This window comes from Mustela putorius, unplaced genomic scaffold (genome assembly GCF_011764305.1).
Source record: "Mustela putorius furo isolate JIRA1106 unplaced genomic scaffold, ASM1176430v1.1 tig00003834_pilon_pilon_pilon, whole genome shotgun sequence".
In the NCBI taxonomy this organism is placed as follows: domain Eukaryota; kingdom Metazoa; phylum Chordata; class Mammalia; order Carnivora; family Mustelidae; genus Mustela; species Mustela putorius.
Window position 1 is genome coordinate 100,197,412 of NW_025421987.1, and position 24,430 is coordinate 100,221,841.

General features: G+C 37.4%; 1 protein-coding gene across 2 annotated transcripts; it reads left to right on the top strand.

Moving 5' to 3' along the window:
• The first annotated feature begins 548 nt into the window (after positions 1–548).
• On the top strand, positions 549–24,058 carry MIX23 (mitochondrial matrix import factor 23). 2 transcript variants are annotated; one of them, XM_004745468.3, is made up of 6 exons: positions 567–615; positions 10,309–10,397; positions 10,768–10,893; positions 15,708–15,854; positions 21,048–21,107; positions 23,982–24,058. In XM_004745468.3, the coding sequence occupies exons 2-6, from the start codon at positions 10,371–10,373 to the stop codon at positions 24,030–24,032; spliced, it is 411 nt and encodes a 136-aa protein (XP_004745525.1). In that variant the 5' UTR covers positions 567–615; positions 10,309–10,370; the 3' UTR covers positions 24,033–24,058. The 2 variants fall into 2 exon arrangements, with proteins under 2 accessions (XP_004745524.1, XP_004745525.1); XM_004745467.3 differs by lacking the exon at positions 10,309–10,397 and having other exon boundaries at positions 549–615.
• The last annotated feature ends 372 nt before the right edge of the window (positions 24,059–24,430 follow it).

Here is a 24,430-nt window from a genome sequence, read left to right on the forward strand (position 1 = left end):
CACATGCTTTCCTATTTCTTTGATTTGCCTATTTTTATAAACCATTTTATTTCCACACCTGAACACCTTATTCAACTCTTACCCCAAAGTCTTTTCTAAAAACTTTTCTTAGTTGTCCCAAGTTCTTGACGAACAAAGGCCCCTCTGCTCAAGGGACGGTTGGTAAATGATGAAGTGGGAGGGCTAAGAAAAATCTCACTTCTACTCTAGATTTGCTACTGGAACAACCAGGTAGCTGCGGCCAAGAAACCGTTTCCCTTTGTGTAAAAGAAAAAAAAAAAAAACAAAAAAACGGGATTGGAGTAAAGATTCCTTCAAGTTCTAAGACTCTCCGATACATCTAGCCGGGTTCCAGGAGGCCGTGTTAAAGGGGTAGGAGCGAAAGGAAGGACAACAGGGTTACAGGTTTGGATGTAGATAAGGACCAGGGAAAAGACAAACCTTAGCTTAGCTTACTTTAGGTTCCTCGCCGATTGCCTTTGGAATAAATTTTGTTAGGCGGCGGCGCGGACACCCTTGCTCAGTGGTGATTGGTTCGCGGCGGGGGCCTCGCGTTTGTCCAATATGGCGGCGCCCAGTGGCGGTGTGAACTGTGAGGAGTTCGCCGAGTTCCAGGTGATGGGGTTTTCCTCATGTGGCAGGCGTGTCCCGCCGTTTGTCCCCGTACTCTATTCCCTGCTGTGGCCTGGGAGGGAGTGCGGACCAGTTGTGGAAGAAGCGGGCAGTTCAAGGCTCCTTTTTCCAGCCATTGGAGGTCACGGGGGCGCGGGCTTGGCCGTAGAGAGCGAGGCAGCTCCGTGGGGGTCATGGTTCTTTCTGCAGCGCCCAGACCTTGAGTAGCGTTCCAAGGTGGTAAAACCGAGCTTGGGCCGGGTGGTAGGGATTGTAACCACCTTTTAAATCACTCCCTGAACCCAGTTCCTAGCCTCTTCGGTACCCCTCCTACTTAAGTTGAGCATTGGTAGGAGAGGGGAAAGTGAAGAACTTAATTGCTTGATAAAACAAAACGAACTTGGTAAAAGTTTTACTATTTTAGTGGGGCAGAACGTATGGAGCCTTGGAGGGGCGATTAATTTTAGTACCTGCCGTAGTGCTTCTGCCTTTCTAACAATTAGAGGAAATGTAACATGTAAGGAAAAGGCTGTCTCTTTTTCATATTCAAATACCAGAGGACTAGGGCTAAGATCAGGCTATAAATTAAAGAACAAGGGTCTAGATTCTAAGTTGCTATAAAAGTTTTCTGTTCCAATGTAGGCATAAATGTGCTGCTGTCTAGATAAAGATTTGAATTTAAAAAAATGACCTTACAAATGTATGTTTAATTAAAGATAATGAAAAATAATTTAAAGTAACGCTGATCTATCTGTAGGAAGTTTTGTGATGTGAGCCATTTTGTAGAGAGTGGTATTCTTGAAGATAACCTCAACAGACCGAATTATTTGACAGATACTATTTGGCCAAAGAAATTTATATGGGGTCTTTCCACCATTGCTTGCACCCTCTTCACCCTTCAGCTGCTCCTGAGATTAGATCAGCACAACAGCAGCCAACTTCACATGTGATCAAAGTGCCTTACAAATACAGATACTTGTAAAAATCTTAAATGAAATGGAAAAAGACCATTAGAGTATAAAATGTATGGAATATTTAACAGGCCCGTCTGTGGCCTTGGTTTTCCCATTACTGCTATGAATTGATTTGAGTTAATGAGCTCAGATAACTGAGCCGTGTTAACGTTAAGGTTTATTAGAATGAGCACTGGTTAGGGAGTTAGATGATCTGGGTTCTAATACTGCTTTGGCCTTTAACAGCTTTGGAACTTTGAGCTAATTGCTCAACATTTAGCAATTAACTTTTTTTTTTTATTTTTTTTTTTATTTTAAAGATTTTATTTATTTATTTGACAGAGAGAGATCACAAGTAGACAGAGAGGCAGGCAGAGAGAGAGAGAGGAGGAAGCAGGCTCCCTGCTGAGCAGAGAGCCCGATGCGGGACTCGATCCCAGGACCCTGAGATCATGACCTGAGCCGAAGGCAGCGGCTTAACCCACTGAGCCACCCAGGCGCCCTTAGCAATTAACTTTTGAATCTGTAAAATAAGATTATGTTGTGTAACATTTAAAACTGCTTCCATCTCTATAATTATTTGAATCTCTAAAACTGAATTTAAGATTTTATTTACTTATTTGAGAGAGAGATTGTGCACAAGTGGGGGGAGGAGCAGAGGGAGAGGGACAAACAGGCTATGCGCTGAGCACAAGCTTTGGCTAATGGGGAAGCTCAGCCCCACCATCTGGAGATCATGACCTGAGATCATGATCATGACCTGATCTAAGATGGACATTTAAGCAGCTGAGTCACCCAGATGCCCCTCTAAAACTAAATCTCAAAGGATCTCTGTTAAAATACCCAGCAGTGCTTTAAAAGCACTTGTATTTTTCTTTTGGAAGTCACATAAGATATAAGGGGAAGAAAAGATAAACTCTGATTGTAGAACCATTCCATTCACAGAAAAATGTAAATAAAAAGATCATAAAATGAGTTTCATGGTTTATAATAGAGAATACCATGGATAAAAGTCAGATCTGGTTTTCCAGAGCTGCCTTGGCATATCATTTAACCTCATTGTAAATAAGTATAAGAACATTTGCCCCAACTATGTCAGGCACACGTGAACATAAGTGAAGGTGCGGTAAAACTTAAAAATTTAGTATAACATTTAGGTTTAGGTGAATTGGGTAAAATTAGAAGCTGTGGTTAACAGACATACTCACAGATTATCAATTAAAGTTAGTATTTTTTTTAAAGATTTTATTTATTTATTTGACAGAGAGAGATCACAAGTAGGCAGAGAGGCAGGCAGAGAAAAAGAAGAGGAAGCAGGCTCCCTGCTGAGCAGAGAGCCCGATGCTCTATCCCAGGACCCTGAGATCATGACCTGAGCCGAAGGCAGAGGCTTTAATCCACTGAGCCACCTAGGCATCCTAAAGTTAGTATTTTTTTAAAGCTATGAAACCATTGCATTTTGTATGTAAGTACCCTAAATGTGAAAAGCACTGCACTCAATACGGTGGAAGAGAAACAGGAAATCATGTGTTTTTATTATAAAGATATAGGTATTTTAGAATTTTATTTTGAAGATGTTCAAACACTATAGAAAACTTGAAAGAATCTTGCAATGAACACCTCTGTACATCTAGATTCTATAATCAGTGATTTGCTGTATTTACTGTTACAACATATCCCTCTCTCAATATAGTCATCAATTCACTCTTTTTATTTTTAAAAGATTTTATTTATTTATTAGAGAGAGAGAGGAGAGAGTGAGACATCCCGGGTGAAGGGCAGGTAGGAGGAGAGGGAGAAGCAGACTCCCCGCTGAGCAGGGAGCCTATAGGGGGCTCGATTCCTCGACCCTGGAATCATGAACTGAACCATAGACAGAGGCTTAGTTGACTGAGCCACCGAGGCGCCCTGCCTTTTTATTTTATTTTATTAATTTTAAAAGTTTTTTTTATTTTTAAGATTTTTAAGATTTATTTTTATTCATGAGGGAGGTAGAGGCAGAGGGCGAAGCAGGCTCTCCATGGAGCAGGGAGCCTGATGCAGGACTAGATCCTAGGACCCTAGGATCACGACCCAAGCCGAAGACAAACGCTTAACCAACTGAGCCACCATGCCCTGCCTTTTTATTTTTTTGATGCATTTCAAAATAGGTTGCAAACATCCATATTACTCCTAAACATGTCACTATTCATATCATTTACTGTAGTTCAATATTTGTTCACATTCATTCTATAAAATTTGTATGTGGTGAAATGCACTAATCTTAAGGACACCATACTTTTAACATTTGCATATACCTCTATCAAACAGAGAGAGTAATACCATCACCCTCAAAAGTTTCTCATGCCCTTTCCCAGTCAATCCCTGTCCATATATCCCTCCTTCTCCCTTCCTAGGACTACTTTCCTGATTTCTTTCCATGTGCGTGTTTTTTTTTTTTTAAGATTTTATTTATTTGACAGAAATCACAAGCAGACGGAGAGGCAGGCAGAGAGAAAGAGAGAGAGGGAAGCAGGCTTCCCGCTGAGCAGAGAGCCCGATGCGGGACTCGATCCCAGGACCCCGAGATCACGACCCGAGCCGAAGGCAGTGGCCCAACCCACTGAGCCACCCAGGCGCCCCTCCATGTGCATGTTTTAAAGCTTAAGAATTTTTAAGTTATTTTAAGTTTTTATAATTTTTATTTTTCTGCTATAAAAGTTGAACTTAACACTCCTGGAAAACATACTGTTTCTAAAATGACATAAAATCCATAAAACGTTTAAAACTGAGTTTCTAGGATTCCATTTGAACACTCATTTAGCAAGAATTTATTGGATATTTTATTAGTCGGCTAGGGCTGCCATAACAAATTCCACAAACTGGGTGGTTTAAACAACAAATTCATTTTTTCACAGTTCCGTTCCAGAGGCTCAAAGTCCAAGATCAAAGTCCTTTCAGAGTTGGTTTCTGGTTCACCGTCTCTTACTGGCTTGCATATTATAGCCTCATTGCTGTGTTCTCATTAGGCCTCTTTGTGCACAGAGAAAGAGAGATGGCTGGTGTCTCTTCCTCTTATAAGGACACCAGTTCTGTAGGATTAGGGCACCACCCTTATGACATCATTTAAGCTTAATTACCTTCCTATAGGCCCTATTTCCAAACACAGTCATTTTGGGGGTTAGGGCTTCAATATATGAATCTGGTGTGTGGGGGGACACATGTCTGTTCATAACAGATACTGTGAGGTACCAGGCACTTGGGAATACTTAGTGGACAGAATATAAAATAAGGAATGTAATGCAAGCAAGGATACAAAACATGTAGAAGATACTGAGAATGTGAATAAAGTGCTCTAACAGGTCAGGGAGAAATAAATCTAGAGGTGGCAATTAGGTTGGGCCTTAGGTGGGCAGGACCAGGGGAATTCTAGGTAGAAGGAATAGTAGTATGTAGGCAGAAAATTTTATGTATTTTACATATGTGGGGCATTCTTTGAAGTACATTTTTATTTTACTGTCCTGTAATAGACCTTTAACCACTCCCTGGATACCCTAGAAGCTGCCCAAAATAACAAAAGGCATTTACTGAAGGATTAACCCTAGAGGTAGTGTTGTATAATTATAGGGGCGATAGAAAGTTTTCTCTACCCTTCCCTACTAAATATGGACATTCCTTTGATACCAAAATTGCTTCTCAGTGAATGAGATTTTCACCCCACAATGACAGATAAGACATAAAATGGAATTCTAAGATAAGTGTCTGAAATAATTTTTAAGGGCCAGCCTAAAATTAGAGATTCATGATTTATCAGATTCTGGTTTATTGTGTATGGTGTCTACTCAGGGGTTTTTTTCTGTATATTTTCTTAGTGAATTTGTGAGAGAAAGGGAGGGGAGGGTGCCATTGGAGCCAGGCATCAGATAGGTAGTCAGTAATTCCGTATGAATAATAACACGTGATTTAATGGCGGCATTGTGGTGTCAGCATTAACTTTGATTTCCTCTCAGTCTGTGAAGGCCACTCCAGCTTTTCTTTAGACCCTTCTGCAGCTGCCTTAAGAGCTCTGGCACTTTGTACACTGTTAAAAAACCACCTAGTGAAGTGGTTTATAGTTCTTTTCTTTCTCCCTTAGTGGTTTTGAAAGAAATTCCTTTCTGAATCTTACCTCCCCCCTTTTCCCCTTTATCTTTATTTTTTGGGTATCTTTTCTGAGACATTTAAGAATAGCTTATAGTTTTCAGCAATCCCTGGGCATGTACATTATCAGTTCAGAAATTGTCATTCTATATTCTTGAATTCTGCACTGTCCACTAGAACTGTGGTGGTGGAAGTTTGTGCCATCTACCAGCAATATATGGCTCTCGAGCGCTTGAAATGTGGCAAGTGCAACTGAGAAACTAAATTTTAATTTATTTAATTTTAATTAAAATAACCTCATAGCCAGTGTCTGCCATATTAAAAGTCAATCTCTAGATCGTATATTGATGATTCTCTAGAACACTGAGAATTGGTATATTTGAAAATCCACAGTTGTAGGTTCCATTGGTATGACTGTGAAATTACCTAGTTTAATGCAGATAAATTCATAATTTATCTTAAATTTATCTTAAACTGTTATGTTAAAATAACATAACAGTTATGTCCACATTGTTTTAATGGAGAGGAATTTGGCTATATAGCCAGTGTTCAGACTCAAAACTGGTTAAAGTTCTGAGTAAATAAAAATCCCATAGAATGTAAGCTTTATAATCTTTTACCTGGATTGCTGTATTTATCTCTTAACTGATCCTTTTGCGTTTACTCTTATTCATTTTCTGTATTTTAATACTTTACCTAAGCAATCATTTCAGAGTACAAACTTGATCATGTAACCCCACCATACTTAAACATTTATTTGGTTCTCCATTCTCTCAGAAAAAAGATTAAAATCCTATAATGTGACCTGTAATGGTGGGCTTCATTTTATACCCTGTTTTCTCTTACTCTCTCTACATAAGCCACATTAACTTTCAGTCCATTAAACATTCTATTCAGATGACTCTTATTACGATCACCCAGGTTTCCATGCTGCTAAATCGAAAGTTAATTTCTGTTCTCATTATTCTTTGACTTCCTAGTAACATTCAACACAGGTGACCATTCACTCCTTGCAGCCTTTCTTCTGACTTGTTCGATATCACAGTTTTTCTCCTGTACTTTAATTGCTAGAGTTCTTTCTTGACACCCCCCTCCCATTCCCTACAGTCTCCCAGTCTCCCTCAGTGATCTCTTCTCATCACGTGGCTTTTAATAATATCAGTGTGTTAATGTAACTCTAGCCTGGTTCAGTGTCACACTGGTATTTTCAACTTTTTCTTCAACTTGTCGACCAGATATTTAATAAGCATCTCAAACTTAACAGAAAGAAAAACTTTTGTGTGTGCAAAATTTCAGTCCTGTCCAAAAGGAGAGTTCCTGCCATGAATTGCTATGTACCCAACCCTTAACTTCAACAATCAATTCATGGCCACTGTTGTTTTCATTTATATTCTACTACTAACCCCATTCTATCCAGATTATTTTGCAGCACACCCCAGATAGCTTATCTTTTTTCTGTAAATAGTTTTAGTCTGTATCTCTAAGAGATTGTAATTTTGAACACAATACCAGTATCACATAAAATTAACAGAAATCCTAAGTATCGTCAAATATCCTGTGTGTCATGACAACCTTGATCTTCTCTTTCCTTACAAATCTTCCTCCTCCAGTCTCTCCCCAACATATGTTAATGGCACTACTGTCCATTCAGTTGCTCAGGCCTCATACCTAACAGTCATCTTGTTTTCTTTTCTCATTACCCACCACCAGTTCATCAGCAAGTCCTATCTACTCTTATTTTCAAAATACATCCAGAATCTAGCTTCCTCTCCCAAACTCTACTGCTACCTCCCAAACTATCTTTATCTCTTGCAGAGACCACCACATTAATATAGTCACCGTATTTCCATTCTCTCTATAGTCCATTCTCCACATAGAGGCAAAGTTATCTTTTTAAAGAACTAATGTTAACAGCATTCCCTTGCCTAAAACCCTGTTTCCTTTAGAACAGAATCCTTAATTGTTTCCCTGGTCTCTGTTGTTCCTCATTTTCTGGTCTCTCTGGCCTCACCTAACACCACTTTCTCCCAGATTCACTCCCAGTCCACTTGCCTTGTTTTAGTTCTTCAGAGACCTCAGTTTGTTCTTGCCTCATTGTGACTTATTTCCCCAGGTGTTCTTCTAAGTTGGCTCATTTCTCTCATCCATTTCTCAGCTCAGATACTACATCCTCAGGCCTTTCTTTCTTTCTTTTTTTTCCCAAAAGATTTTTATTTATTTATTTATTTATTTGATAGAGACCACAAGTGGGCAGAGAGGCAGGCAGAGACAGAGAGAGGGGGAAGCAGGCTCCCCGCTAAGCGGAGAGCCCAATGCAGGCTCGATCCCAGGACTTGGGGATCATGACCTGAGCCGAAGGCAGAGGCTTTAACCCACTGAGCCACCCAGGCGCCCCCTCAGGGCTTTCTTGATCTCCTTGTCTTAAGTGCTGGCCTCTCAGCCCCACTGTCATTCTTTATCCCATTACCTCAGTTTGTTTTCTTTTTCATAGTATTATTATTTTTTTTTTTTTTTAAAGATTTTATCTACTTATTTGACAGAGAGAGAGATCACAAGTAGGCGGAGAGTCAGGCAGAGAGAGAGAGAGAAGCAGGCTCCCGCTGAGCAAAGAGCCCGATGCGGGGCTCGATCCCAGGACACTGAGATCATGACCTGAGCCGAAGGCAGCGGCCTAATCCACTGAGCCACCCAGGCGCCCCCATAGTATTATTCAGTACTAAAACTATCTTGTTTATTGAGGTACTTGCTTATTGTCTGTCTCCCCATATGACAATTTTGTGCCCAGAGAGTAAGGACCTTTTCTGTTTTAGTGACCATTGTGGCCCTGGTGTTTAGAATGGTGCCTAAACCATACTAGACAGTACCAAATGTTTTTTGAATAAAGTGTGAGTTAGTAAACGAATTGTGCTATGTTCTAACTGCTACATATGTTTAAAGAAGAAAGATTTCGAGGACTCTCAGCCAAGGAAAGCTTTATCTGGAAAGTGTAACTTAAAGAAGATCATTTCTATTCAGCTAGGGGAAAAGAGATTTTTAAAAGAGGTGGTGCAGCAGCTACTGCTGCTGCTGCTGCTGCTTTTTGAATAGTCAGGTTGTAGGTGCTGAAGTTTCAACGAAGGTCCCTGTCTGCTAATACCGCTACTTACCTGGTTTTTAATACCAAATGGTGGTGCTGCCACTGTTTGTTTGGAATTTGCCACTCAGACACATGTATCCTCCACTGTACATAAAACAATTAATGTGTTGGTTTCTTAAGGAGTATGTTGAGATTAGCCCTTAAGAATTCTGTTTTATAGAGAATACTACTAAATAGAAAGATACAGGAAGAGGGGGTAAGATAGTGAAATTGGTTTTAGACCTGACATTTGCATGTGTTTATTAGTCTAAATTATGAGCTTTCTATAAGCTGTTTAACTTCTAGATTGAGATCTAAAAAAGGCCATTAAATTACTAATTAAAGATTAATAGACCAATAGGAACAGAATCTAAACTGCAGATTTAGACTGGCTGGCTTAAATAGTTATTATAATTGGAAACACTTAAGTATTCATTATTGGGGAAGTGGTCTTAGGTGTTGTGACACCTCCACAGGATGTTCATGCAACTATTAAAAATGTCTTCACGGCACTTTTAGTAAGAAAGGCAAAATGCTAATGGCATAATGTCATTAAGCAGGACTTTAGAGTGTTACAAAGAACCTCAAGTTTATAAAAATATAAATATGTACAGAAAAAACTAAAGGTACATCTTATAATATTAATAATGGTTAACTGTAGATGATTTTTATTTATAAGTTTTTCTAATTTTTGTAAAATGACTTTAATCAGTTTAATCATAATAGTTTAATCATAATAAAAGGGTTTATTTTAACAAACAGATGAAGAAAGGAATGAAGAAGTTGGTTTCAGTCATGGATTTCAGTTTGGCAAAGGAAAGAAATGGTTTGGTATGTTGAAGGAGGCGAGGCAGAGGTTCAAGCAAAGTTGCTTTTAATACACTTCAATATTGACTCTTAACTTGTTGGGGCTTTTTAATAGATATATTTCTAGCATTATATACTTCAGTTTTCCTTATGATTTTTCAGTCATTGTGTTTTGCTGGGCTCGGAGGCAGAGAGGAGAATTTAAGAAACAAAAAGAAAAGAAGAGGGTATACTCGTAGAAACTGGTTGTAGAGTTTGTGTTTTCTGGAGACAGAGTGTAGCTGATGCCCAGCCTTTCTCTAGTGACAAGTGAAAAGAAGTACCCTAATCAAAATGTAGAGCAAAGGCGCTAACCTGTGTAGGTATACTTACCAGAGTCTTTCCAAGTCCTCTGCCCTTTTGGTATTATTTTTCTTTTGGTTGGTTTTTTGAGAGTCGGAGCCTTTTCAGGAGTGGCAGATCCTTGGGAAATCTGGGTAGGGTCATTAAGAAAAGATAAAACTAATTGCTGTTTGTTCTAAGAACAAGAAAGCCATGAAGAAATTTGATTCATTCTCAAGCAGCATGCTTTGTTTTACTTATTTTTGTTACAAAAATAATACACAATCATAGTAAAAAATTAAGAAAAACAAAAAAACTAAAAGGTTATAGGTTAATTTCTACAAGTGAACCACAACTGAGTTTTCTTGTATATCTTTACAGAATTTTTCTATCTACTACCACATTTTAGAACAATAGACAAAGAGGGACTAGAGCAAGCAATTATGCTGGATTGTCTGGGACAATTTGAGGTAATTGAGTTCAGTAGAACCCTTTATTTTCTGTGTGCTGGGAATGGAAAAAGCACACACAGTTTGGGAAGCACTATGTTAGCACGTGGGGTTTAAAAGTGAATAAAACAATCTTGACCCTTGAGATGGTCACATTTGAGCTGAGGAAACAGTGTTGGTGCCCATTCTTAGAATTACTATTACATAACGTACCTATTCTTGTAATAAAGATTTTCCTGTGGTTGCACTAAATTTAGCATGGTTTTTCTACTCCTAACTTAGAAAGTTGTAAAATATCCAAGAGCTTTATAATTTTTTTTGTTTAAATGTTTCTTTTTTATCACTTAACTTTCCATTCAGGTTATTATTCTTTTATTTTAAACATATATAGGAATTACTCAAGGTGATGAGGACGATTGATGACAGAATAGTACATGAATTAAACACTACGGTTCCAACAGCTTCCTTTGCAGGGAAAATTGATGCAAGCCAAACCTGTAAACAACTTTATGAGTCTGTAAGTGTATCTTTTGAGTCTTTTGTGCTTCCTTTATGCCTTTCTTTGCAGACAAAATAAGAAACCAACTGACATACAATTAAACTGGATAAAAGTATGACATCTTCATGTTTTTTTTGCCTACATCTAGGGGTGTGTATAAGTTTTGGTCTGGTTGCTACAAACTTAAAGAAAATGTGTGATCTTATGCACAAGTCTGTGAAGAGACCATTCTAAGGAATGAGAGCAGTAGTTGTTTTGGCCCCGTCCAGGGTGGCCTTTAACTTAAGGAAATCTTAAGCACCAGGCAATGAAGGAGAGAGTGAAATAGTCAAGTAAAACAGTGAAACGAGAGCAAAGGCTTCGAATGAATCAATCCTAGGAACTCAGACATCTGATAAAATGAGGAATTAAAAGGTTTCACATTTTCCATATCTTTTTTCTTCCCTCAGTCATCAGGAAGGGGAATAGAAGCACTTAGCAGTTGGGAGAGAAGCCACAGATAAATTGTCCTTTCCTGAGGCTTTGGTTTCTCAAGTACATATTTTTTCATTGCCTCTTAAAGATCCCCTTTATGTCTCTTTATAATATCCAAAAGCAGAAGGAAATGGTAATGTAGCTAAGTATTTTTTTTTTTTTTGTAATTTACTTAACATCTTTTTGTTAACTTGGAAGCTGATGTTCAAATGGCATTTGCTTCTTTAGCACAAGATTACTATTTGGATTCTTGTAAAGAAGATATTACATAAACAAATTTTTTATTTGTCGGTTATGAAAAAACAGTTTTGTATAAGCTTATTCATATCAGTTAAATTCAAAGCATTAATAATTGCTGATATTTTTATTCTGCTTTTATGTGAAAGTATGTTACTTCATTGAGTAGTCAGGTAATTCTTGTGGCTTGAAAATTTCAGGGTTGTAGGCGTTAATGAGTAAAATCCAGTATTGGAAGTAGGGAGCCAGAGTCCAAACCCTGGTTTATTTTGAAATTGTTTTGACACTTCCCTTAGTTTCTTTGGGTAATTCTGTCTGAAGAATGGGAAATTTATGATCTCACTAACTATAAAATCTCTATAATCTACTCATTTGTTTCCATTTACAATCTTTTATTAACTTGAAAATTTGTAGTGTAGGGATTAACAACATGGATTCTGCATCTAGATTAAATCCAACCTCTGCTACTTCCTAGCTGGTACCCTTGAACATGTTACAAAACTTTTTGCCTCAGCTTCCTTATTTGTAAATAATATCATAATAGTTCCTAGTTCATAGGGTTGTTAGACGCCTAACTGAGGTAATGTGAAGTGCTTACTGTACTAAATGTCTTACATATAAATGTTTGCTGCTTCTGTTACTGTCGTTGTTATTTCTTAACGCTTTGTTGGATGAGGATAATCTTGCACACTAGAACCTTTTGATTTGGATATTTAGGATCTTTCTGTTTTGGATATTATGTATGTGTTTGGATTTTGCTCTGTCTGAACCCTAAAGGCCTCCAGTGACATGACCATCAGAGAAAGGATTGTATATCTAGTAGTTTCGTGCCTGTGATTGAGCCTGCAGCAGAGCGCCCATGCTAAGAAGTCTCACTGAGTTCCTTTAAATATTGTTGCAGTTAAGAGTTGAACTCTGTGAAATGTCCAGGTTACTTAAGGTTACCTTGACTTTCTTTAGCCCCAACCCTTCGTTCCATAGCTAAGGAAGGAATCTAATGATAATACTTCTTCATAGCAGATGATCAGCAAAGTTATTATGAAGCACTAATTGTAGAAATTCCACATCTTAAAAGTATACTCTTAATAAAAATAATTTTAGTGAGATACCCCTAATAGAGCATATTCCCTTGAATCTATGAAGTTTTTCTAGTTGTGCATTGTTTATTGTTTATTCTCAAGTTAAATATAAAATTCAGTACTGAGCCTTAAAAGGTCTATGAACTTGGAACAGTGCTTTACAAATGCAAAACTATTATTGGTGTCACAGTGATTGATTTAGGGTAATTCTTAAAGGTATCTCTTTAATATAATGAAGAATTTTTGGAACTATGTTTAAATGGTATGTTTCCTCTTACATCTTTTTGTCAGAAGTTCTAGAGGAAGATTTAAAACAAAGTGCCATGACAAAAACTTAGTAGTTTTTATTTTGTTTTTGGCTTTTTTTTTTTTTTTAAAGATTTTATTTATCTATTTGACAGAGATCACAGGTAGGCAGAGAGGGTGGGGGGGAGCACTCTCCCCACTGAGCAGAGAGCCCGATGCGGGGCTCGATCTCAGGACCCTGGAAGGCAGAGGCTTTAACCCACTGAGCCACCCAGTTGCTCCTTTTATTTTGTTTTTAATGATAGTTAAATCAAGGATCATTGTCAGGGTTCTAAAACAAATGATGTTTGGGAAATTAGAATTTAGTGCAGAGTTAATTTAGAATCAGCCTTTGTTCTGGAAAAACACCAAAAAAAACTACAGTCAGAAAAACTCTAGGCATTGTTTCCCTTAAAGGCAAAAGGCATTGTTATAAAACAGTGGTTAAAAGATAAACTAGGTGAAAATTTGACTAAAATAAGTTCTTAGCATTTTGGTAAAGTAAAGTAAAACTGGGAAGTCCTAGATAGACCCCTGTTAGACTAGTTTTGAATCATTTTCCTGCCCCATCCAAATGCCTTCATTTCAGTATCGCTTACCCCAAATCAAAGGAAGTTTGGTTATGATAATGGTTATCATTCAGGAATTTTCTCCTCTAACAAAGGCCTTGCCTTTTACCTTACCAAGTTTCTTGATAAATTTTATCTTCGTTCCTTTGACAAGCACTTTGTATAACAGAAACAATTCTCACGTGACCCAACTTCTGAAACATCTGAATTACTGATGAGCTAGTAAGTCTGATTTTGTGCTGTTTTTCTCTGGTAGGTTTATGTCACACTGTCTTATTACTAGTTATCAAGCGTCCTCATTTCTTTGACATATGTGCACAGAAGTCCATGCCTAATCCTCTTGCCAATGGCTCTTAATTCTGAATTTTGTTGAAGGATGGTCATGACTGCTAGACTAAAATAATTGATAATCTGAGTAAAAGATGATTTGATCAGTAACTTCTGTCCACAGGGGAGTGGGTTCACAGTGGGGCTAATCTGAAGGAAAACTATGCAGGCAAGGGTAGGAGGGTGATGTTCAGCTAGAAGTGTATCCACAGGAAAGGGGCCAAGTTAAAGAGGGGAACAGTGGATGAAAGCCCAGCTAAGGGAGGAAGCTCTGTGGTGAGAGAGACTAGAAGGAAAACCTTGAACATTCTAACAAAATGTACACAATTGGAATTTGATTTTAAAATGCAGATAGAAAAATGAAAATACTGTGACAGACTCCTAGTTGGTCTTAATGTGACTTCACCAATTGTTGGGGGTTTGGACAAAATATCAGTCATCTGAGCAATGTATTGAGTTGAATTACCCTTAAATTTTAGGGGTAGAAAAGATGTTAGTGATGATTTACTCATAATCCATAGTTTTGCAAAAGAGGAAGCTGAAGCCTGGAAATACTAATTATTTAGCCAGTCTCACACAGGGAGAGCCCTTAACTCTAATGATGGGTCTTCTTACTCTATTTAGGGAAGTTTCCTACCCTCAGTGGCTCCTTCCATTTTCTGGAATTATACCTGAAGGAGGAAACAAGTAACAGAAGCAGCATATTAGTCAATGAAATATAGGCCTTGGGCTGTCCTTGTGAATCCTAACTATTATGATGAAAAAAATTAGCATATTAGAGAAATTTACTGTAAGTGGGGCTAAAGTCTGTTGTTTTAATTTCCTTCTCTTCACATAAGTATGGTTTATAACCAATACACTTTCAGTAATATTGCACTCTAGAAATGCAAAGGTTTTTTTTTTTTTTTTTCCTGGTGCATATTAGACCAGTAATTCTTAACTTCAGGGTCCTCAGATGATCATTTAAGAGATGTGTTTCAGCTAACTTATGAAGAATGCTTATAGAATGGCTTAGTCCTAAATTTTGTATAAATATATGTATAATGGTTAGGTTATCCCTAGTATAACTGTCACTAGGGTAGCATTAAGATACTTTCTCAAGAGGGAAGGAGGAATGATTTAACATGATTACTTGGAGCAAGTTAATACCTAAATTTTAGTTGGTGGTGAATCACCTTTTTTAATGCTCCATTAGTTATAATGGCCGTTACATATATTTTAGTGCTTTTTTATTCCTCCCCCACCAGATTATTGGGGTGTTGTCATCAGAATTTGGTTATGATCATGGGAATGTATTTGAGTCATGGCCATCATATTTTGTGAATCAAGGAAGAAAATAGATGCAAATTGTTGTATTGGATTTGTTATATAAAGATGAAAGTTTAGTAAAGAATTGCCCTGCCAGATGTCCTTTCATGGAACCAGTAGTCTGCCCCTCATACATAATTTTTCCATATTAATACTAGAACTTTGAAATCTTGGAAAGGGCTCTGTCTTTCATGGGTAAATGTAGCATTCTTTGTTTTTCTTCATGGTAGTGAATTGCTTCTCTACATCACTTACTGTATAATTTCTTAAACCTAGAAAGAAATTATACAGTAATCACAGAAAGTGATAAGTCCCAGAAGCATATTGAGGAAGAAGGCAACCTGACCACATACTTTCCACCAGGAGAGGTGCTTCCTTTGATCTGTTTTTAGGTGTTTAGCTGGTTCAGCAAAATCTTCGCTTCCAAAGATTGAATTTTTAAAAATTGCTTAGAAAGTATTACATTTCTGTAACCTAAAAATGGGATTTTTTAAAAAAACTAAAATGTAAAAAATTAGTATGATTTTTCTCTTTTGTTCCTTTGTTCTTTTAGTTAAGGGACGCTCATGCCAGCAGGGACAGAGTCATAAAAAATTGTATAGCTCAGACCTCATCAGTAGTAAAACAGCTCCGAGAAGAGAGAGAAAAGAATTTGGATGATTTAACGTTATTAAAGCAACTTAGAAAAGAACAGACAAAGGTAAGTTGAACAAGATTTATATTTCTGAACCAAAGATTTCCAAATTTAAAGAAGTCGGGTTTTTTTTTTTAAGATTTTATAAAGGCAGTTTTTAAATATGAAAATTTTAGAATAAGAAATGGTCATTACTTTTTTCACAAAAGTGACCGGGAGAGTAATACTTCATTTTTAGTGGGCTTTACTTTATTACATTTAGGTATTAGTTGGTAAGTTAATGTGCATTTCATGCATATATGCCGTGTAGTAACTTTAGCTTAACGAAGCATGTAGTCATATTTTCTTTCCATTTCTTTATATGTTATACTGTTAAAGATAAAAGGATTAGTATTGATCCAGCACTACATCAGAAAATCTAGGGAAATACATCTGTATCAACGTTTAAAGGCTTGACTTGAGAATAAACTTTTAAAAATATATTTACATTTTGAGATAGTTTTGAGGTTTCATGTGTAGGAATGTGCTGAAATGCAATACAGATATTTCAGAATAGTACCCTCTTCAGCCATAAAAATATAGTACTATTCGAATATAACCAGATACACTAGAACCTCATTATAATTTATTTCCCTACTGCAGAGAAGTTGCTGTGGGTCTTTGGCCCTTTTTGGACACTTTTTTGTTTCCACTTCATCTCCCATCCCTGCAGTTTTTGCTTTTAAGAAAACAGGTGTCCACTGAGTGATGTGTCAGAGGAAGCCGTATTTTCCCAAAGTCAGCTAATGTAGATAGGGTGTAGACAGACCTCAGAGTATGATAAATGGAAAAGAACGGTTTGTTTATAGCTCTTAATGATGACATATCAAAACAGTTGAGATGTGTACCAGATTTTATTAAGTGGAATGCATTGCTGTCTTCCTTTTGGGAGTGGTGTTTAAAGAGTAACTTTTTTATTTTGGTATAATTTCAAACTTACAGAAAAGTTGCAGGAGTAGTACAAAGAACTCACATGTACCCTTTACCTATATTCACCCATTGTTTACATTTTGCCCCACCTGCTTTGCAATACATTATCTCTACCCCTCCTTCTCCCTCTTTCCGTCCTTTCCCTGTTTTCCGCCACTTCCTACTACAGGTAGGCATTTATTTTCCTGAACCGTTTGGCAAGAATGCTGGATACATGCTTCCTTTGACCCTTACATATGTTGGTCATTACCTAAGAAGAGGGGCTTTTTTTCTACATGACCACTGAGCAGTTATCAAAATGATGTCTGTGTTTTATTTTTTTTTAAAGATTTTTTTATTTATTTGTTTGACAGATAGAGATCACAGGTAGGCAGAGAGAGAGGGAAGCAGGCTCCCTGCTGAGCAGAGAGCCTGATGCAGGGCTCGATCCCAGGACCCTGGGACCATGAGCTGAGCTGAAGGCAGAGGCCTCAACCCACTGAGCCACCCAGGCGCCCCGATGTCTGTGTTTTAAATGGCACAATAGGTGACTTACTGATCCTTGCATGTAGTCACCTTTCAGGTGATTGAAAATCCAGTACTTATCATTACTAAACAGTCATGAAGTCTGCCCCTTGTTTAGTAATGTAGCCAAACTTTGAAAAGGGGACCTTATCTTCTCTCCTAAGCCTTTATTCGTGTAACTGCCCACCAGTGAGTATGCGCACTTGCTCAGTCGTCCGAGTGATACAGCATGTCTTGCTGGGTGTGGGATTCATCCCGTCTTCACTGCTCTTTGTTCATGATGTCTGCTTCAGTCCTGTATTCCATTCACCAGGCAGTGGAGGGTTCCTCATGTGAACTTGTGCTGTAATGGTCATCTTACTCAGTGTTCATGAAGTCTTATAGATAATTTATATAAAGCAGGATAATAAAATCTAGTTATTTTGGATTTTGTATTTTAACAGACTTCTGAAGGTATTGACAAAGGAAACAGCAGGGCAGGCCTATTATATCTGAAATGGAAAACTCACTATTTGAATGTTAAGTCAAACAAAGACTAGAATGACTCTTGTTAGTGGAGAGCAAAGTTCAGAAACCATTGAGTACTTGGGAGTGACATATCACATAATTTGGTCCACCCTCATTTCTGCCCTTTAGCCTTTAGGGCCCAGAGAGAATCACCAGGATGACCATTGCAAGGAGTAATTTTAAAAACCAGTTAGCAAGTTATAAAAGGTAGCTTTCTAGACCGATACTTTATAGAGCTAGAGGGTGACTAGGAATAGTACTTAGCCCAGTAAGGAAGCTTGAATTATTTTTTAAAATTTTCAAGTTTGTCGTGAAGCTTAAGGAATCAGAAAGAGAACTCTTAGAGGTGATCCAGCTCTACCTCTTCCTTTTCTGAATGGGGAAACTGAGACTCAGAGATACTGACATCCCTGAAGTGATAGAGCTAGGACTTTAACCTATCTCTTCTGACTCTGGATTCAGTGTTTGTACATTAAATTGTTACTGATAGTCAAATTCTGAGAGTTAAGTGAACATATTTATGTGCAGAAACACTAGTCAAAAAGTCCCAGTTCTTTCCCTGAGTTCTTAATGCAGAAAAAATACATTCCTTGCTGAAACTATGTTACTGTTGTCACCTATTAGTGGCCTTTGAAAGGAAGTTTACCAGTTTAAGACCTAGAGCCTCAAAAACAATCATCTCAGAGGTAACATTTTGTCAGTAGCACTGAAATTGTATTAGATGTTGGTCGTAATATCTGCAGCATTCAAGAATAGAGAAAACATGGGTTATAAAGGCAGATAGCTCAAAGGAATAAATGCCATCCACCACATGGTGGCTTTGTACACTTATAAATTAATTGCCCTGAAGTAATCGGATTTTTAGTTTGTAAAATGGAATTGAGACTTTCACACTTTCATTTTTAGGGTTTAGGATTAAATTATATAATGTGTGTAAGAGCTCGCATATCCCTGATACACTTACTAGTTGCTTTCCTTTCCTTTTTTAGTCTCTGGGATCTATGTTTGTTACATTAATCCTCCTTACAGTATCTCCCAACCAGTGGTTTCTACCTTTTGTTTAGCTACTACTTAAGGGGGCAGGGGAGGAGGAATACTGGAATCTTCTGTAGCAGTGTATTCTCTTTTTGGATGGTTGTAATTATTCAGAGATTTTCTTATATATTGTGAAAATCTGCCTCCCTATAACATGTGATTACTGCTCCTTAATCTTCCCTCTGTGGGTGTATAGGATAAGTTGAAACCCATTTCTGCATGACCTCCCTTTAAATATTTGAGAGCAGTTATGAAGACTGCCCTAGTGGCAGTAAACTTTTTATTTTATTTTTATTTTTTTTTTACTTGAGAGAAAAAGCATGAGCAGGAGGGGCAGAGAGAGAGCGGGGGAAAGAGAATCCCAAGCATGGGGCACCTGGGTGACACAGTAGGTTAGGCCTCTGCCTTCAGCTCAGGTCATGATCTCAGGGACCTGGGATCAAGCCCTGCATAGGGCTCTCTGCTCAGTGGGGTGCCTTCTTCCCCTGCCTACTTGTGGTCTCTCTCTGTCAAATAAATAAATAAAATCTTAAAAAAAAAAAAAAAAGAGAGAATCCCCAGCAGACTCTGCGCTGAGTGCAGCTATGCCACCTAGGCGTCCCATGACTGTTTTTTGACTGAGCTTGTTAATTTTTTTTTTTTTTTTTTTTGCCTTCAGTTCGGGCTTTGACAGAGAGCAGTGAAACTTTACTGATTTCTGGTCCATGTAGCTGATCATAGTCTGAAACTGTGGTTGCTTTGATATAAGCAGGGGGGCTTCTTCAGGTGCATTACTATTTTATAGCATGATACTAGTTATCAGAAATGCAGTTCTTCCTCTCATTCTCGTTTGAGTCTTTTATGCCTGTCTATACTCCAGCACTGCTTCTGAGTCTAGCAAGGGAGTTTACAAAGAGCCACTGAAACAATACCAAGTTCCTATCTAATTAGTGTTATATGCTCATTGCTTAAACATCCCCTGAGCTCTGCTTCTGACTTGTCAGGTCCTTTGGTCTGGGTGCCTAACTCATGGTTGCCTAGATCTAGTCTATTTCTCTGCCATTTTGTTCCCAAGTCTCCTGGCCTGAGAGTGGAGCCTGAGGAGATCATCCTAGTTTTAATCTCTTGGCTGCTTTGACCTATAGCTCATGCTTTTTTCCACCTTATTTTCCTGAATATTTTCAAGCTTCCTTCCTGGAACTAGCTAGCTTTTTAAAGTTTTTGTGACTAGAAGAGACTATGAGTATGGTGGGCCCGGCAGTGGAATTGGCTACTTTTCTGGTGGTGTAATTAGGTTGGCAGTTGTCAAGAAACTTAGAAAGACTTTAGCATCTTTAGTCTCAGACCTCTGCCTGTATGCTCAAGGTGTGGAAAGCTCATGCCTTTCTAGATCTTTTGGGCCTTATGGTCTCCCCTTCTCTTCTCTGTTTTTCTTCCTGATTCTTTTTTTCTTCATCCAAATTAGATTGCCACCTCTTTCTTTTTATTCCTCTGTGCTGTCTTTGCAAATCACTATTATAGGATCAGTAACTACAACTGAAATTATTGAGTTCAAGGACATGTGAATTTGTGTTTTTATAAATCTTACCAAATTGCCTTCCATGCTAAAAATGTGTATGTGTATCTTTTTCCATACCCTCACTGGTAGTAGGTTTTATCAGATGTACTCATTTTTAAAAATTTTTGTCATATTGTGGCTTAATTTGTGTTTCTTTATATACGAGTAAGATTGTACATTTAAAAAACGTTTATTGGCCATTTGTATTCTTTTTGTGAACTTCCTGGACATCTGATTTTTTTTAATGACCCTTCAAAGTGATTATAATATGCTTGAGAACCATGGCTTCAGAAGGTTTAATAGCTGATTAGATATGGGGAGAATGGGCTGTATCCAAGATCCAGCCCAGGTGATACCATTAACAAAGAGTGTAGCAGCAGGAGCTCCTTTTATTAGGAAACTATAAATAGAATTTGGTTTACCAAATTGCCTTTTTTTGTTCTTTTTCTTTTTTTTTAAAGATTTTATTTATTTATTTATTTGACAGACAGAGATCACAAATAGGCAGAGAGGCAGGCAGAGAGAGAGGAGGAAGCAGGCTTCCTGCTGAGCAGAGAGCCCGATGTGGGGCTCAATCCCAGGACGCTGAGATCATGACCTGAGCCGAAAGCAGAGGCTTTAACCCACTGAGCCACACAGGCGCCCCTGGTTTTAGTTCTTTAATTTGAATTTTCCTAACTCTGACTTTTTTCTTTTCCTTTTTACAGTTGAAATGGATGCAGTCAGAACTGAATGTTGAAGAAGTTGTAAATGACAGGAGCTGGAAGGTATAAAATAATGCTGGTTCAACTTTGAAGGAAACTGAACTAGCAAAGGGAAACCAAGGGAGGGGGAGTAAGGAGTGCCTTCAGCCTCTTAAGAAAAGACATGTTTCATTTATAAGTAACTGAAGGTTTTAATTTTGAGAAGGGGCACAGTTGGCATCCAAATAGAGCCAATTTATAAAAACCAGCTTTACAGTCATATGGTAGATTGTATGACTTGTCATGGTAACAGAACTGGAGATATTCTGTATGCTTCTTAATAGTAATTATGGGCTTATTTGTTATTTGGGTTATTACTAGTTAACTTAGAACCTTCAGTGGTGTTATTTGTTAAAATTAAACTTTTTGAGCCCTATTACTTTGCATAAATTTTCATATCATTAGCTACCCGTTGCAGTTGCTTGCTTTCTAACATAGACTTGTTTGCATATAACTTTTCTCATATCTGACAATAGGGCTTCTTATGGCTCCCAGGTTCACATGTTCCTTATTACCACCTGCATAGTTCTGAATAGGAATGAGATTGGAGGACCAGGATTCCAGGACTTTACCTGTAGTTAAAAATTATAAAATGCTGACTTCAGTTGTATGAAATGGTGTATTTTTATACCCTTCTCTAAAAGTTCAGAGATTTCTGAAGGGAAGTAATCTATTAAATCTGAAGGAATGAACGGAAAATTCTGTTTCATCCTTTGAAATTGACCAATGGAATGAGGTTAAACACAGAGAGGTTAATCGAACACAAACTAGAATGACTCAGCTTGCAGAGTACGAATAAATTGCAAAGTACAAATAGATTTTCTTTGCCTTATCACTTTTCTTTATTCCATCCACTTTGCCAGTGTTTCCTGTTCCTGCCCTTTCTACCATTATGAGGAGGTGTTTGCTACTTGAAAGATTCTGGTGTTACTTGTTCATTTATGTTCTCCAGAGAGAGAATATTTACTCATGGGATGGGATAGGGGAGGAGTACAATGAATATCTGGTTTGAAAAGCCCAGTGGAGGGCACTGGGTGGCTCAGTGGGTTAAGCCTCTGCCTTCAGCTCAGGTCATGATCTCAGTGTCCTGGGATCGAGTCCCACATTGGGCTCCCTACTTAGCAGGAAGCCTGCTTCCCTCCTCTCTCTCTGCCTGCCTCTCTGCCTACTTGTGATCTCTGTCTGTCAAATAAATAAATAAATCTTTAAAAAAAAAGAAAAGAAAAGAAAAGCCCAATGGAGAGGTTGATACATGTCAAATGTAGTGGGACAAGGGAAGCATTTTTATTTTATTATTATTATTTTCTTAAATTATTTTTAAGTAGGCACTGTGACTAGTATGGAGCTCAAAGTGGGGCTTGAACTCACAACCCTGAACTAAGGACCTGAGCTGAAATTAAGAGTTGGCCGCTTAACTGACTCAGCCACCCAGGCACCCCAAGTGAAGCATTTTTAGATTTGACCTAGTTTTAAAGAAAATATGCTTCATCCAGTCTACAAAAACTCAGGTTCCCTACCTGATATTATAAAAAGAAAATGTGACTATGGTACAGTAGGTCAGCAAAAGTGGTTAGGAAGGCGTTTAGGAAAAGGATTTGGAGAAGTTCAGCCAAGTCATATGTATCATGCCACCCAGGGTTCCAAGGCCACTAATCCGAAGCCTTGGGAACTTAAGGGAGATATTAGGGTTAGGAACTGACAAGAGATGAGCTATAAGATAGAAGGGCCAGAAAGAGTCTTGTATAATTTCTACACTCTTTTCTTTTAATTATGAGATAGCACATATCGAAGAGTATGCAACATATAGAATTTAAGGAATATTAAGCTCCCTGTGTAGATTTTTCTTTTATTTTCTTATGATAGTTCATAGTGGCCAATATAGGTTGTTTTTTGTGTTTTGTTTTCTAACCTTAAAAACAGTTTGTTCCTTATGTCAGTGAATTATGAGGGTAAATTCTAAGAAGAAATTCTTTCAGATTTTTATCTTGAACACTTAAAATTTTTTAGGAATGATTAAAATTTTTTTTTAATATTAAAATGTAAAAATTCTACTTCTCACTCCTCCCTTTCAGCTACCTCCTTCCCCTTACTTCTAAAACGATGGTACATGCTTTTTTAGATATTTGCACCTTTTCTGATTTTATGTATGTGTGTTTCCCATTTATCACCTCTATGAAAGTATACTATCCACACTTTTTTTTCTTTAATATATCTTGGAGAGCTTTCTAAATCAGAACATACAGAGCTTCCTTATTCTTTATGTTTACATTATATTCCATTGAAGGGCTGTATCAAAATTTTTATTTAACACAGTCCCATACTAACAGACACTGAATAATAGAATGTTCTTTTAACATTTATAATGTGTTACTTGTTTAGATTTTTAGGAAGCAAGATATATAGCACAATACATTTTGTAAATTTATACAGTTTAGCAAAGACCTGATCTCTTTTCAAGTATGTATACTTGTGAAAAGGATCCAATACTCATTTAGAAAATCACAACAGATAACTAAATAAAATCCACATTATAAAAAGAGGGGAAAAAGCTTTATCTTAAACCATTTTAGATATTTTTGTCTAACTCTCCAGAATATGTAATGAAAATGTTTGTTAGTTATTATTACTAAATAAGCTAGCTTGTGATGATTTTTTTCTTGAATAATATAAATCTTATTAAAAAATCAAAATTGTCTTATAAATGGATATCAAAGTTTTCTGTATTCTTAGTGCCTGTAAGTCATTTTGAACTCCTAAGGAAAAATCTCTGTTCCCTAAATCTGTTGACTTGGGATAAAAATAGTTATATCCTCCTGAACCATGCTAAATTTAGTTTAGTTCCAGGCTCGATTTATATAAGATGACTCAACAACGTTTATTTCTGTTTAAATACCTTAGGTGTTTAATGAACGCTGTCGAATTCACTTCAAGCCTCCAAAGAATGAATAAAAAGATACTTTAAAAAAAAAAAAAAAGGACCGGGACATCTCATAAGAGCTAAGCATGACAGACATCAACAAGGTGGGCTTCCTAGGATGATTTCTGAGCCAACAGTCCAAGACCTTTTGTTGATTTCAGCCCCACTTAGCCAAGACCTTAAGTACAAATAATTCTGATAATTATGGAGAAATCAACTGCTATTTTATACTGATTCTGTAAAAAAAAAAAAAAAAAGATGTTTTGTAACTATTAAAATAATTTTCTGACTCAGTGTACATATTTATTTGATTGTTTTCCAAGTTGAGATAATAAGTTCTTATAACAGAATTTGAATATAGTTTTAGTATCTGATTTGATTTGTATTACATCTTACTGATTTTTACAGATTTATTGGTAGGAACGTGGAC

What these genes read in the sequence shown, in the direction of transcription:
- MIX23 (XM_004745467.3), top strand. Translation starts at nt 565, where the DNA reads ATGGCGGCGCCCAGTGGCGGTGTGAACTGTGAGGAGTTCGCCGAGTTC. An exon ending in TTAGAAAAGAACAGACAAAG is followed by an intron (nt 15,855 to 21,047) that starts GTAAGTTGAACA and finishes TCCTTTTTACAG; the next exon opens with TTGAAATGGATGCAGTCAGA. An exon ending in TAAATGACAGGAGCTGGAAG is followed by an intron (nt 21,108 to 23,981) that starts GTATAAAATAAT and finishes TAAATACCTTAG; the next exon opens with GTGTTTAATGAACGCTGTCG.